The following is a 16,961-nucleotide window of genomic DNA, read 5'->3' on the forward strand; positions in this document are numbered from 1 at the left end:
TCAAGTGTTAATGGATGTTTACAGCGGTTTCTCCTCGTTTTGAGTTGTGCCCTGTCAGCAAATTAAGATCCTGAAAGCTTTACTCCATTCATGTCATCATAGTCAACTCTACATGAGGAGGAATCTCTTCCTCAGTTGTATTTTGAGTGCTTTCCAACCTGAGGAGCTCATTTACTATATCTAACAATATTCTGGCATTCTGCTTCATGAACAATATTCAATATTCTGGTGCTACCTGACAGTGTTCCACTGCTATCCATAAGGTTTTCAGTGACTAAATATTTGGAATGAGTTCATCTCTCCTTCTTCCGAGTCTGTCTTAGTCTGGAAGCCAATTTGAAACTTGTCCACCATGGACAGGTTCAATCCTCAGTAGAGTGTTGAATGTTTTGCATTTTCATACAGTCAGATCTGTCTCCTTTTGTTGCTGAGTATCTTCTTAAGAAAGTGGTTCCATGGAAGTTATACAAATATTTCTCTAAAATTTCTTCTAATATTTTACCAGTTTAATATTTAGATGTAGATATACACTTAGAGTTTATAATTAATTTTTCTTTATGGTGGATGGTATCTTTTTTAAAGTTATTCAATAAACTAATTCTTTCCCCACAAACTGAAATACTGTAGACAGTAAAATATTATATATTAAGTTTCCATATATTTTGGAATTCTTTCTGTTATTCTTCTGGATCCATTGTTTATTTGTATGTCAATTGCCCATTCTTTTGTTATAGCAACTTTTAATAATTTTTAATATCTGGTAGGATAAATCTGGTATTTATATTTTTAATACTTTCTGGAAATTTTGTCGTCCTTCTATATAAATTTCTAAGCTGATTAGTTAATTTACAAAGAAAACTCCCCCTTGGATTTCTGATTATAATTAGTGAAGTATATATGAATTTGGAAAAAGTTGACATTTAATGATATTCAGTCTCCTCATCCAGAGACATGGTATATTTCTTTCTTCTGTTGCGTTTTCTTTTTTTCCTTAATGTTGTTCATTGTTGGGATCCTCAGTGGGTTTTTTTGACTCCTGTTGACCATATGAACCACAGGATGAAACTCTGTCCCATCTGGCACCATCCTTACAACCATTGTTATGCTTTAACCCATTGTTGTTGCCACTGTGCCAATCCATCTTCACTGGGGATTTCTCTCTTTTTTGTTGACTGTCCACTTTGATATCCTTCTCCAGGGACTGGGCCCTCCTGACATGTCTAAAGTACGTGAGATGAAGTCTCCCCATCTTACTTTCTAAGGAACATTCTAGCTGTACTTCTTCCAATACAGATTTGTTCATTCTTCTGGCAGTCTATGGTACTTTCAATAGTCTTTACCAATATCATAATTCAAATGCATATATTCTTCTAGGGTTTTTCTTTATTTAGCAGTTTTCTCAGGCATTGTTGTTGTTGTTAAGTGCCATTGAGTCGGTTCCAACCCACAGTGACCCTGTATAGCATTTCTGAGGAGCAGCTGGTAAGCTTGAACCGTTGACCTTGCAGTTCAAATGACATTGCAGTCTGGCGCATTAACCCACATTAACACATGTGTTGTTGTTAAATGCTGTCACGTTGATTCTGACCCATAGCGACCCTGTATTGGGTTCCCAAGGAGCAGCTGGTAAGCTTGAACCACTGACCTTGCAGATCAATGGACTTTGCAGTCCAACGCATTAGCCCACAGAAACACACCAGGACTCCAGTATGTGTGATACTATTAAAAGTTCTATGACTTGGATCAGGTGTACTTTAGTCCTCAAGGGACAGCTATGTTCTTTAATACTTTAAAGAGGTTTTGGCAGTGGATTTGTCCAAGCCAATTCATTATTTGATTTCTTGACTGCTGTTTCCATGAGCATTGACTATGGATCCAAGTAAAAAAAAAAAATTAACAACTCCAGTCTTGTCTCCACTTATCTTGATGTTATTTATTGGTTCAGTTGTGAGAATTTTTGTTTTCTTTACATTGAGGTATAATCCACACTAAAGACAGTAGTCTGTTCCACAGTTAGCTCTTGGCCTCATTTTGGCTGATGATATTGAGCTTCTCTCTTGCCATAGATGTAGTCAACTGGATTCCTTTGTATTCCATCTGGCAAAGTCTAGATGTATAGTTTGCTGCTTATGTTATTCAAAAAAGGGTAATTACAATGAATAACAAAGGTCCTTCAAAAGTCTTTCATTGGATCTCCAGCACCATTTTTTTATTACCATTGGCATATTTTCCAACTACCAATCATTAACCTTTGTTTACAACTTTCACATTCCAATCACAAATAATAGTCTTGGCTGTGTGCTTGATTAATTTCAGACTACAGAGTTTGGTAGAATTCTTCAGTTGTGTCGTCATAGGCTTTTGTGGTTGGTGCATTTGAATGAGAGCCACATTGATTTGTCTTCCTTGTAGGCATATGGGAATTTTCCTACCACAGGCAGCATTGTACACTAAGATGGATCTTGAAATGTTCGTTTTTAGATGAATGCTGATGCTATTCCTCTTCAATTTGTCATTCCAGGCATAGTAAACCATATAATTGCCCAATTCCAAATGGCAACACCAGTCTCTTTCAGCTCACTTACACCTAGGATATTTATCTTTATGAATCTCATTTCATTTTTGACAACTTCCGATTTTATAGATTCATACTTCATACATTCGACATTTAACTTATTATTTTGAATCATGCTCCATCAACAAATGAAGGCCCTGAAAGCTTTACTCCATCCATATCATCAAGGTCTTCTCTACTTTGAGAAGGCAGCTCTTTCACATTTGTATTTTGAGTACCTTCTAATATGAGGGCACATCTTCCAGCACTATATCAGACAGTGTTCCACTGCTATTCATAAAGTTTTCAGTGGTTAACTTCTCAGAAGTGGTCCGCCTCTACTTCTTCTAGCCTGTCTCAAACTGGAAGCTGTGCTGAAACCTATCCACGTGGATGACACTCAAGAATTTCACATACCAGTGGCATAGCTTCCAGCAACAAACAAATCACCATAGTACCACAAAATGACAGATGAGCAGTGTTTTTTTGTTTTGGTTTGGTTTTTTTTCTTTTTCAATGTAGTGGTGGTGGTGGTTATGTGCCATGGAGTCAGTTCCAACTCATAGCAACCCTGTACAGGGTTTCTGAGGCTGTAAATCTTCATAAGAGCAGAAAGCTTCATCTTTCTCCTGTGAAATAGCTGGTAGTTTTGAACTGCTGACCTTGTGGTTCACAGCCCGATTCATAACCTTTTTTCAATGTGCTTACATAAGGTGTTAGACTTTCCTCCAAATTCCTCCTTTCCCAACCCAATAATTTATGCAAGCGAAACACTAGTTAATTGAAGAACTTGTGTGAAAGAAGTGTTTTTTTCACAAACAGAATATGAAATAAGACTTTCAAAGCAGGTTAACGTACTTGCAGTGCATACAGAGTGGGGAAAAGCAAAAGATAAACCTGGGAATTGTGTGTGGAAACTAAGAATATAGGCCTTGTGGAATTTTAGGCATGGTAGCTGGAGCCTAGCAAGTCACATCTCCTTCTAACCTCCCCTTTAACTACCAGTTTCTTCTTAACATCTCGGTCATTTCTGAGCTTCAAACTTGAATTCTTCTCACTTTTCTAGGGCTAGATACAGTTTTCTACCATCTGAAGGAATTAGGATAAAATTTTATAATCAAAGAAGCACATTTCTGTTAAAAAGTTATAAGCAATAACCTTTTGGAAGTAGACTCTGCTCAGCTGCTTCACTCTGACATTCATTACAACAGACTCAGAAAGGGACTATATTAGCAGTAGATTGAGAGAGATGGGTCAACAAATGCACCATTGCATAGAGTGGGTTATTACAACAGATGGGGGATGAGGAGTGAGGACTCAGCAGGGTGGGCCTTCCTACCCTTTCTCCACTCATGCATGCACATATAAAAATATCCTTTCATTTCATGAAAAGTTGAATGCCACTTTACCACGTCAACGCTATGAGATCCTATTCTGAAAAATTAATACTTTGGTGATCTTCAGAAATATTTCTCTTATATCTGAAAAAGAGGTTATCAGCTTCTGTTTATTGGGAAATAAAACAGCCTGTTTCATAGTTATGAAACATGTTTCAAAGAAAAAAGAGAAGGTCCACTTTATAATAAATAAAAGAGAGAGAGAGAGAGATGACTAAACAAGATGACCATGAGTAGACAATAGGATGTAAACAACACTTTGGTCTCGCAGTATTCCTTTTGATAAAGCCTGTACTCATTCTGAGTTCCCAAACTGTTCTTTGGAGGATGACTCTTACTTTAAAACCTTTTACTTCAGTTCTTTTCTAAATGAAAAAAGGATTATTCAGATGCCTGAACAGTTCTTCAACAGAAAATTCTGAAACAAGAACTGTGTCTGAATGAAGAAGGTAGAAAATAAATAACGCAGATTAACAGTGCTTCACTAGAGTGAGACAGTGTAAGACTTAATAAAATGAGAAGTGCAGGAGAAGGACTGTCTCTCAACTCCTAAATTTGAACAGAGCTATCAAGTAATCTGGAGTTCTGGTGTGGCGCAGTGGGTTAATGCAGCAGACTGCAAAGCCAATTGAACTGCAAGGTCAGCAGTTCAAGCTCACCAGCTGCTCCTCGGAAACCCTATACAGGGTGGCTAAGGGTCAGAACTGACTCGATGGCACTTCACAACAACAACATCATGTAATCTGCAACTACCAGAGGCATCTCTTTCAGACTGTTATAGCTAGCTAGGCACCGAGGAGGAGAAAGTGACATCACACAAACTTTCCTGGCTTTAGTGTGCCAAAAGACCCCCTCTAGAGGTTAAAGGCAGAATAATGGAAAACACATGGCTTCCTAGAAAATCACTCCTAGCCATATATCACCCATGTATGCCTCACTCCAAGACTCAATCTGGGCATTAAAGCTAGGTCAATGGAGTAGAAACTAACAGTTTGTATATTTTAAAAACAAAACCAAACAAAAAACATTTTAAAAATTACATATTTATTACTGGAAAAAGAATAGCTTCAGATGACACCTCTGTATTTATAAATACCTTTCTAGGCAGCATCCACATACATGGCTTGATGGAGGAAAATTAGGTTATCAATTTTGTGAGACGATCCTGAATAATTCAATACTGTTGTAGGTCCATTCCAGGATTTTAAAAGTTAGACTAGCAAAATAAAACCAGGCTTTATAAGGGATTTCTTGTATGATATTCCATAGCCTCTAGAGTCTCCATATTAGATTCATAATGGCAGGCCAGCAGTGGTATGGAGAGAATTATTTGATTTATTTTTAAGTACAATAACTTCACTAATTCGTCGCTACACTGGAGTGCCCTTGAATTTACTACTGGGCAACTTTTTCCCACTGGCAATATATTGGACAACATGTAGTGCAAATGGTCAAGAATCTATCACAAAACCAGTTCGGCTCTCAGCCATTTAGCCCTAGCAGGTTGCAGAGGGACAGGAAGAGTGAGCTGGATTTAGCACTATGATGTGCCAAGACAGAGTCTCCAAGAATGTTGTTCCTGGTATCCAATCAGAGGGATGCTGCCTACAAGATAAATAAGTGATGAGTATATGTGGTGGTAAGGAGCTCTGGTAGCGTAGTGGTTACGAATCGGGTTGCGAACCTTAAGGTCAGCGGTTCGGAACTACCAGCCGCTCCGCGGGAGAAAGATGAGGCTTTCTACTCCCGTAAAGATTTACACCCTTGGAAACCCTGTACAGGGTCGCTATGGGTCGGAACCGACTCGACGGCACTTAACAACAACAACATATGTGGTGGTGGTGGTTATGTGCCGTGGAGTCGGTTCCAACTCATAGAGACCCTGTACAGGGTTTCCGAGGCTTTAAATCTTTATGGGGGCGGAAAGCCTCATCTTTCTCCTGCGAGATAGCTGGTAGTTTCAAACTGCTGACCTTGAGGTTCACAGCCTGATTCATAACCACTACGCTAAATTTGTTGCTGTTTGCCGTCCTGTCGGTTCCAACTCAAACAGCGACCCTGTGTAGGGTTTCTAAGGCTATAAATCTCTATGGAGTAGAAAATCTCATCTTTCTCCTGTGGAATTGCTGATAGATACAAATTTCCCACTCTTTGTGGTGCTGTAGGCTCAATACTGGACCGCGAGGTCAGTTTAAACCACAAGATTGGTGGTTCATTCACACCTGCCACTCATCGGAAACCTGTCTTATACAGGGTCGCTGTGAATTGGAACAAACTCTACAGCACTTAAAAACAACAACTGCCCTGTAGTTAACAGCCCAGTGTGTAACTACACTATTACAGAGGCTCCAAGGTTTAAATAATAAATGAAAATGCCTACATGCAATGACCTACAACTGTACAACTAATTAAAATAATGTACACAATATGGATCTTGCCTAAAACATCACCATAGGATTCATGCTTTATTAATTACTCAGTTATCTTTTTAACTTGTTTATAAACAGTGACAGAATTGTTCCACATTGTACAGTGAGTGTAGCCATCAAACACAGTGTTTTCATGTAAGACTACTTGACTTGTCTGCACCCAAACAGGACTGGGGCTAAATCAGAAAAGAATGTGACCCAATATACTATTGATTTGTTCTGGTTAAATGTTCTCTTATCCAAAGTTACGTAATTGTTGTTAAGTGCTGTCAACTCTGACTCATAGTGACCCTGTGTAAGGTTTTTGAGGAGCTTCTGGTGGGTTTGAACTGACATTGTGGTTAGCAGTCCAGTGTGTACCCTAAAGCATCAAGTCAGGACTATACTTGTGGGTAAGTTACCTAAGCAGTCCTAGGAATTACATCTATTTTCTTTTCAGACTGGTATGAAACCATTTTCTAATGTAATCCAGAACTCCCATTCTGAGGATCTCACCATTACTGATTTGTTATTGTTGTTGTTAAGTGCTGTCGAATTGGTTCCAACCCATAACGACCCTGTATAGGGTTTCCAAGGAGCTGCTGGTGAGCTTGAACCACCGACCTTGCTGTTCAAACGGCTTTACAGTCTGGTGCAGTAACCCACAGCACTACACCATTAGTTCTGGTTAAATTTTCTCTTATCCAAAGTTACATAATTAGTGACTTTCGGAATGCGTCTTTTATGTGGCAAAAATAATGACTTTGTTATGTTGTTGTTGCTAATTGTTATCTAGTCGGTTCCAACTTAGAGTGGTCCTGTATAGGGTTTCCAGGGAGCTGCTAGTGAGTTGGAACCGCTGACCTTGCTGTTAGCAGTTCAGTGCATAAGCTACAGTGCTCACCAGGACTCTGACTTGTATATTGCTGTTGTTGTTAAGTGCCATTGAGTCGGTTCTGACCCATAGAAACCCTATATAGGGTTTCCGAGGGGTGGCTTGTGAACTTGAACCGCCGACTTGCAGACCAACCTTACAGTCGAGCACATTAACCCACAACACCACATGTAAGATAGGTTTATTTCTGTGTCAGTACATTTTTATTAATTAACTTGGTTCCTTTAAAAACAGAAAAATTATTATCAATTTGTCCCTTAATGAGTGCACAGGTAAAATGGATGGCATAAAACTACGTTGTATATGTTGTTTGTTGTTAAGTGCTGTCAAATTGGTTCTGACTCACAGTGACCCTGTGTAAGGTTACTGAGGCAGTGCATCTTTGTAGGAGCAGAAAGTCTCATCTCCCTTTTGCAGAGCAGCTGCTGAGCTTGAACCACTGATCTTGTGGTTCACAGTCCAGTGCTTACTCTACAGAGTCATCATATTCCCTACATGTCTTGTTGTATGTGTAGCCTACATTAAAACTATAAAGGGAAAAGGATAACACCAAACAGCAAGATTTGCTATATACTCCAGAGTATGTTTGTTTGTTTCTTATTTATTTTTAAGAACGTATGGGCCTCTTTTGATGGGTAGATCATCAGAATGGGAGTACTGAATTACAATAGAAAATTGTTTTATAATACAGTCTAAAAAGGACCCAAATGTAATGCTTAGGATTATTTAGATAAATTGCCCATAAATATGAGGACCTATGCTAGGTTGATTAATCTCTTCTACTAAAATGTCATTTTCATTAATGTAAAAAAAAAATGAAAAAGTACAAAGAAGCAACAAAAAAAAGTACATATATCTTAAACTAAAAGAAAAAAGAAACCATATGATACATTCATGGAATTCTACCTAAATAAATTAAAACATAAATGTTTCAATAAATATAATTAAATCAAGAAAGATATATTGTTGAAAGTTAAAGTAAAAAGAGGAATCGTTTAATTTCCCTCCATCATTTCTGTGGATTCAGCCATGTTTACTACACTGAGAACAGATGACACCCCCAAAGGAAACAAAACTTGATTGAGCTATCAGTACGTAGAATTTTAAGTAAACAGAATCAAGGGATGGCCATGCATTTAGCTTGGGCTACTGCATAGGTGTTTCAGATGATTTATGTGCTTTTTTAAAACTGTCAAAATTCATGAAAGTTTGATGTTTCATGAGAAAGGGGAGGAGACCAGACTTGGTTTGCTTCCATGGAGTCAGTAAGCAAGGGATTACTTTACCTAGGAATTGTTGTTAAGTGCCGTCAAGTCACTTCTGACTCATAGCGACCCTGTGTGGAGTGTATGTAGAAGTATGGTTTGAACCTAATATGCTTAGCTGTAATGTTTAACACAGAATAACTAATTTACAAGAATTCTACCCCCAAACTAGGTAACAAGGCAACATATTGTCAGGTCATTAGTGATTTAATAATGTATGTTTCTCCCAAGAGTAAGGGACAAAATAAATTTACAAGCAAGGAAATGCTTTACAGAGTTCAAACCCCTAGAGCACTGTTAACATTCATTATTATTCAGATGAGCTCTTGGGCTTGAAATTGCTCAGTGTCTCAAAGTGCTTATCAGATTTTGGCTCAGACTAAGGTCCTGTAGAAAGTTATTACAATTTTATACACAGAAAACACTCAATTTAATACACAGTGTCAGGAGTCCTGGTGTGTGTGGCGCTGTGGGCTAATGCACAGGACTACAAAGTCGCTTTGAACCATAGGGTTGGTGGTTCAGGCTCACCAATCACTCCTCGGAAACCCTATACAGGGTTGCTATGGATCAGAACCGATTCCACAGCACTTGACAACAACAACAACAACAATGGGATAGGTGGTAGAGCTGCAGATAATGGTTTGACCATGACATTTATCTCCTAAAAATTTCCATACACTCTTATTTATTCATTAAATTGATTTTTTTTTAATGTGGTGAATAATTTTTAGGCCCCAGGCAGCTGGGGATATTATGGAAACCAAGACAGATCTAGTTCCTGGTATTTGGAGGGGTTTCATTCTGGTGGTAAAGAATAGACGATAAAAGATGTGTGGCACTGTAGGATGAGGGCTAACTGCAAGGTTGGCGGTTCAAACCCACCAGCTTTTCCTTGGAAACCCTTTACAGGGCTGCTATGAGTCAGAATCGACTCGACAGTACTTAAAAACAACAACAACAATAAATAAGTGAAAATAATTCTTATAAGGTAAATAAGGAACAAGGTGAGTTATAAAATCACTAGGGGCAGAATGAAAGAAAATGACTTTAGATAGGGTAATCCTAAAAGATTTATCTGAGGAGATGACATTCAAGTAGATAAAAGGATGCTTAAGAACTAGAAAGCATTTCAAGAACCTTATCCCAGAGCCTAGGAGAAAAAAAGCCTTCCTGAGCTGGTGCCCTGAATTTGGACTTCTAGCCTCCTAGCCTGTGAGGAAGTATATTTTCTTTAAAGCTATCCACTTGTGTTATTTCTATTACAGTAACACTAAGAAACTAAGACACAAACCCAAGTCCTTTAGTAATATTTTTATATTAGATTAGAATATGTTACTTGACACATTAAGATTTTGAGAAAAAAAACAAAAAAACACCCCAAATAATCCAAATTATGCTAAGAAATCATTTAGCCCTCTCAATTAGAGATCATTTCTACTTTTAAGATGAGATAACAAATTGAGATTCCACATCTGAACGTAAAAGTGTAAGGTCACAATTCCTGTGTACAGTTCCTAAACCTGCGAATCTCAAAGAACTGTACATTATGGTGGCAAATCTTACCTGACCTGAATGCTATGAAATACATCGACTATATACAATATTATTTATATAGAATATGGAAAATCATTCATTCCAAAACACATTTGCTCCCAAGTTTCAGAGGTGAGGGAGATCAAAGGATTTAAAAGAGCAAACCTGGGCATAATATGTAAATTTAGGTTTCAGAAATAAGAGTGTTGGATTAGATGACCTCAAAATCCATAATAGTTATTAAATACTAGGATTCCACCTGGTTGAATAGTACCCTCAAGCATATAACAAATTCTGTTGAATTGTGAATTATGTTAAATTAGGGGCATTTCGCTTAGCTAAAAGTGACAAACACACATTATGAGATGTGTCTTCAATGATGTAATTTCATTCTGGATTAATACCTGCTGTGCCCACCACAGAAGAAATGTCTTCCATAATAGTCTTGTGGATGTTAGGATGAGAAAGGACAAAGGCAAGGGTCCAAAAGGCAACCTTAAAAAAGGAAAAACATGTCAGACACGACTTTTTTGAAGGTGAACAAAAGCCTATTTAGTACTGACCAGTTAAATCGCTGCTTTCTAGTTAGTTAATCCCTACTCATGGAGACTCCATGTGTGTCAGAGCAGAACTGTGCTTCACAGGGTTGTCAAGGCTGTGTGTGACCTTTCACAAGCAGATCCCCAGGGCTCCTTTAGTGGCACCTACAGGGTAGGTTCCCTGCCAACTTTTGGCTAATAGTCCAACATTTAACCATTTGTGCCAGCTAAGAACTCCTATATTTAATATCAACCACTAACACTTAAAAGAAATGCAGAATATGCTTAGATACATTTTATAAGTATGTTACTAAAGGGCTTTCACATTTTTAATAGCAATATTAAAATGTTGTTTAAATTGTTTAGTGTATATAGGCATACACTAAAATTTGGAAACCTCGAATATAGCACTTAATCTAAAACAAAGACATTTAAAAAATTAATTTCCTTAAAATACGAGTGAATTAGCAAACCATACACTGCAAATAAAATATGGTCATTTTAAATCAGCCCAAGAAACTATACTAAAAATGTCATAAATTATGACAGTACTGCTAACTCAGGGTTATTTCAGGCCTGGGTGTTACCGAATATAATATATATACTTGAGGGGCCTCTTTCTGATCCAAACAAAAGTCTTTTGTATATTTCCTCATTGTGAAGAAATAATGTTTATAGTTTGTAAAATAAAACTGTCCTGCTTTTAGTTAAACATTCACTTTCCACTCCTTTTTAAAATTTCTTCTAGTTATGCAACAAAGGAAACCTATATTAATCATTAAAAGCAACTTGGGTTTCCCTTCCAATTTTTTTGTAAACATTTTTTTGTCAAAGCAACTATATGTAAGAAATTCAGTCCTAAAGAGACTCAAAGATACCTTGTGTACATGTAGTCTCTTTGCTTCTTTTGTGAGCCATTATGTAGCTTTATGTAATTCCAGTACTCCCCTCTGTGGTCAAAAGAGGAAGAGCAGTTTTCTGAAAGGAAATGCCCGAATTAAATACTGCTCATAGCCACCTCCCCCTTATGACATTAAACTGATATTGCAAAAATAAATATGATACTGTTTATATCAACAACATGAACAGGAGAATCAAGGCCTTTACAATCGCAGACCCTCTTTCTGTGAATTGTTTAGATTAGAACGGCTTTCCCAGAGATCGCCTGGTGCATTGTCACATAGATCCTGATGCTACATGCTCTCTCCTGTCTCCCCATTCAGGCCCTTTCTAGGGACATCTATAGATGGGAATGTAGAGTTTGACTGAATGATTACCCACACAACTCTCAGTTCATCTTATTTGAAGAGTTAGAGTTCACGTTGGGAGGGGGAAGACCTTTGTGATAACACATAACACATAGATTTTTATTATTTTTTTTATTTTTAGCTACTCTAAAGAAGGGTTTGGAGTTTTATGTACTTAATTCAAACTTTAGGGATTCACTAAAATTGGGTCAGACTTATTTTTATGACAAACACAGGAACTCAACTAAACTATAAATGGCTGTATAAGAGTGTTAGTTATCACTTTTAATGCATCTTTTTAAAAGAGTTTTCTCTTTTAAAAAATAAATATTATTTTCTACTTAACATACAAAAAGTAATTTAACAAAAAGGAAAAAAGCCATATAAAAGGATAATCAGTAGGACATTTATCTACATGACCAAATCAACAAACAAGAATAAGTAACTTTGAAGTTTTTGTGTACCCACACTTAGGAAAGGACTCTAATAGTACCAAGTAATACTTTGCCCATGAGGTCAAGTCATGGTTAGGATTGAGCAAAAATCAGAAGGACCACGGAGCTCACTGACGTGCAGAGCCATCATCCACAGAGTCACTCCACTGTTTTGGAGAGTTAAGAACCAAGGTGAGGAGGGAAAAGACAAAAGCTCTTATCCTTCTGGGTCAAGAGAAGATGAATTCAAGATGTTCTTCAGCATCACTTATTCATCCATTCAAAAATGATTTAATAAATATTTATGGAATATCTATTATATGACAAATAGTCTTCTATCAGTCACTAACAAACACAAATATGAGGGTAGGTTAAAAATATTGCTACTAGGATCCTAATTCATATATGCATACATTTATATCAAACAAAACATATTTAAACATGCTTAGTGGATGGTTCCAGACAAGTTCCAGTAACACAATTGTCTTAATCTCGTTGTTACGTGTCATCCAGTTGGTTCTGACTCACAGCAACCCAGTATAGCATTCCCATGGAATGACTGGTGAGCTGGAACCACCAACCTTGTAGTTCAAACCAATCTTGTGGTCCAGTGCTCATCCTACAGCATAACACCAGGACCCATTAGTCTCCTTGTTGTTAAGTGCTGTCGAGTCAGTTCCCACTCATAGCAACCCTGTACATGATTTCCGAGGAGCAGCTGGTGGGTTTGAACTGCCAACCTTGTGGCCTGTAGTCCAGTGCTGATCCTACAGTGCCACACCAGGAGTGTATCTTCTGGTCCAGTTAAATTCAGGGCAGGGAGGTCTGTCAGAAGCTTGTGGAGCCTGCTTTCTGATAGATTTTCTAGGATAACACGGGGGTCATGAGAGCTTTCTCAAAAGATGGCCATGGGGGTTTCTTAGGAAGAAATTTAAGAATATGGAAAACTATTCACACTGGTGAATAAAATACCACCAAAATTGTGCTGAGGCATTTTTTCCATTGTGAAAATGTACCTTTCATTCTTCAAGGGTGGCAAGGGCTGTCTTCAAGTTTGCTTGAGACATCTTATCTTATCTACCTTACAGCCTTGATCTTGCCCCTTTTGATTTCTTTTTGTTCTCCAACACAAAGAGCATTGAAAAGGAACACTATTGGAGTCCCTTGAGAATGTCCAAACATCTTGATGCTGTATAAATCAAAGCATGCAGAATACTTTGGGGAATGGTTAGAGAGATGGAAATACCACCTTTAGAAGTATTTAGATCTAGATGGAGGATATATCAAGAAACAGTAGCTTCACACTTTGATATTTTTGTTTGATAAAGGTTTCTAAGACCACAGAAGAATGATGCACTTGAGTTAAGATGTTGGAGAATAATATTAAAAGTACCATGGACTACTAGAAGAACAAACAATCTGTGTTGGAAGAAGGACAGTCAGAATGTTCCTTGGAAGCTAGGAAAGTGAGACTGTCTCTCATACTTCAGACATGTTATCAGAAAGGATCAGTACTTGGAGAAGGACATCATGCTTAGTAAAGTAGAGGGTCAGCAAAAAAGAGAAAAATCCCCAATGAGATGGCCTGGCATAGTGGCAGCAGCAATGGGCTCAAGTATAACAATAATGGTGAGGATGGCCCAGGGCAGAGCAGTGTTTCATTCTATTGTCTTTATCAGTCAGAACCAACTTGACCTAACATCAGGCACCTAACAACAACATCAAAGCAAGCATTAGAAGAGTCTGACAAATATGAAGCAGAAATAAATTAGTTCAGTACAATTCACCATATTTATATAGCCAATAAAGATAAACTAAGATATAGCCCATATATTGCCTTGATTATGTTGACTATAGCCAAACTAAGAAAAAAGATAACCAGAGGACTTAACCAAACAAAAAACATTAGTCACCAATTTTCTTAATATTTCACAGGATCCTGAAAATGTAAAGTATAGCATATTAAAACATAGTATCTTTAATGGAATGTTGCTTTACTGTAGTAAAATAATTACTGTAGCAAACTACCCTAAATTCATAACAGTAAACACTTGTTTCAGTTTTATTTGCCACTAGAAATTTCAGGATCCCCCTCCCCCCAGAGTTTTGAAGATAACCTGAATATTGCTTTGTTTTATTGTAGGGTATTCTAAAAGTTTGGTTATTCATTTTTGTTTGTTTTCTCTCTTTCTGGCTCTCTAATTAAATGTTCAAGGTGTTCAGTTTTATGAACTAGACCTGTTAAAGCCTGCCTTCAATACCCAAGAATTCACCAAATCTCCTTGCACATGTGCAGTTGTTTCTTCACAGTCCCCATGTCAACCTATAATTTTGCCAAAAACTTTCATAATAGGCCGAGTACTTCAAGGGCCCCTCCAGTACTCTGCTTTGCCTCCTGGCCCTCCCTTTCTTGAAGTAGGTCCACATTGACTTTGCTGCAGCTGCCTTACGCCTCACAAACATCTCCTGGACTTTTGTCCAACTTCATGACTCTTCTCTTTCCTGTCTGCTCTCTCAATGTCCCCTTGATCTATTAATCACAGACTGCATTAAAAAGCTTATTAAAATTCTGACAGATGCATGATAGTCATAAGGGATGAGTCCATGTGGAGTATATAAACGGTATGGAATGGATAAGGAGAAATCAAGGTAAATCTGTTATAAGGGTGTAATTGACTTAGCTCATCATATTGCCTTGCACTTAACAACAACAACAACATCATATTGCCTTATCTTAGAAATGCGAAACTGACAACCGGAGTCCTGGTGTGGCACTATGGGTTAATGCACTGGACTACAAGGTCAGTGTGAACTGCAAGTTTGGAAGTTCAAGCTCACCAGCCATCCCTTGGAAACCCTATACAGGTTCGCTATGAGTCGGAACTGACTTGACAGTACTTAACAACAAACTGGAAACCAGAACTTAAACTATCAACTAGTCTCTTAATAGCTTAGTCTGTCTGACTTCATTCACCAGATAAGTTCTAAAGCACAAATTTTAGGCTTCACTTTTTTTTTTTTTTTTCTAAAAAGGCAAGAATAAATCATATTAGCACGTCTACTTACCTTACTAAATTGTCCAGATCCATTGTCCCATGAGGACTTAAATTCTCCATTTGTCTATGTAATTCTTCAATCAGTTGCTCCTTGAGGTGAAATAAGTTCAAGGTCCCCATTTTTCCTTTCATCGTAAAATAGAGTTTGTCATGCAGTGACAAATATGTATCCTTTGGAATTGATACTATAGAAAGAGAAAACTATTTTCAAAATAAGAAACAATTTTGCTAAAATGCAGTCAATATATCTCTACTTTTACTTGGTTAATAGGGGCTATAGCTAAGTGACTCAGTATACGGGATAAAATCACCTCCTGTAAAAAAAAAAAACAAACAAACAAACAAAAAAAACCACCCTACCAATATTCTACCTATAATTTGAGACAGTATGTAGCAAGTATTTAGAGTGATTTACATTACGGGTTGATCTGTATTCTTGGATAATTAAGAGTAACCCCTGGAGGCACAAAGGTGATGATTTTATTTCCATGCTTAAAACCTTTCATTGGCTTCCCATTCTTAATAAAGTTTGGAGGGTTTCTTCCTCCTGGTAACATGTCCAAATTAAGTAAGACACAGTCTCATCCTCCTCACTTCTATGGAGTATTCTGGATGTACTTCTTCCAAGACAGATTTTTTAAATTTTTATGGCAGCCCATGGTGTGGCACTATAGGATAAGCACTAGACTGAAAGGTCAGTATGAACTGCAAGGTTGGTGGTTCAAACTCACCAGCTGCTCCTCAGAAACCCTATAGAAGGTTGCTATGAATCGGAACAAACTCAACGGCACTTAATATTCTCCAACAGTATAAATTGCTGACATAAGACAGATCTTGGCTTAAGAGCAGAGAATGCCCGAAAGATGTTCATTTATGTTTTAGTGACTATGCAAAGGCATTCAACTGTGTGGATCATAACAAATTGTGGATAACATTGAGAAAAATGTGGATTCCTAAACACTTAATTATGTTCATGTGGGACCTGTACAGAGACCAAGAGGCAGTAATTCGTACAAAACAAGGGAATATGCATGACTTAAACTCAGGAAAGATGTGCCTCAGTGTTGTATTCTTCCCCCCAGATTTGTTCAGTCTGTTTGCTGTGTAAATAATCAGAGATGCTGAAGAAGAATGTAGCATCAGAATTTGGCAAAAATTCACTGACAATCTGCTATCTCTTTGAATCTGGCTTGAATTTCTGGCAGCTTCCTATACACGTGCTGCAACCATTTTTTACCTATCTTTATCAAAATTTTACTTGTATGTGATATTAATGATGTTGCTCAATAGTTTCCACATTCCACTAGGTCACCTGTCTTTGTAATGAGCACGAATATGAATCTCTTCCAGTTTGTCGACCAGGATGCTTTCTTCCAAATTTCTTCTTATAGACAATGAGTACCTCTGATGCTACATCAGTTTGTTGAAACATTTCAATTGATATTCGGAGAACTCCTGGAGCCTTGTTTTCCAAGGAAGCCTTCAGTGCCGTGCCATTCCTTCAGTACCATTAGCTCTTTAGGATATGTTACTTCTTGAAATTCAATTGAAAGAAAACAGGAATTCTCAAAACTAGACCAATAAACAGCATCATGATAAATGGAGAAAAGACTGAAGCTATCAAGGATTT

General features: G+C 37.6%; 1 protein-coding gene across 1 annotated transcript in view; it reads right to left on the reverse strand.

The window, feature by feature from the left end:
• LOC102821257 (24-hydroxycholesterol 7-alpha-hydroxylase-like) overlaps nucleotides 1–16,961 on the reverse strand; it is a 95,998-nt gene that overhangs the window by 65,139 nt on the left and 13,898 nt on the right. The window contains exons 3-6 of the mRNA XM_006860607.1: nucleotides 15,342–15,516; nucleotides 11,473–11,544; nucleotides 10,992–11,010; nucleotides 10,460–10,550 (exon numbers count right to left, since the gene is read on the reverse strand). Coding sequence (XP_006860669.1) covers nucleotides 10,460–10,550; nucleotides 10,992–11,010; nucleotides 11,473–11,544; nucleotides 15,342–15,516 — 357 coding nt within the window. The remainder of the gene's footprint in view (nucleotides 1–10,459; nucleotides 10,551–10,991; nucleotides 11,011–11,472; nucleotides 11,545–15,341; nucleotides 15,517–16,961) is intronic.

The sequence above is a fragment of the Chrysochloris asiatica genome, unplaced genomic scaffold (assembly GCF_000296735.1).
Source record: "Chrysochloris asiatica unplaced genomic scaffold, ChrAsi1.0 scaffold00038, whole genome shotgun sequence".
In the NCBI taxonomy this organism is placed as follows: Eukaryota; Metazoa; Chordata; class Mammalia; order Afrosoricida; family Chrysochloridae; genus Chrysochloris; species Chrysochloris asiatica.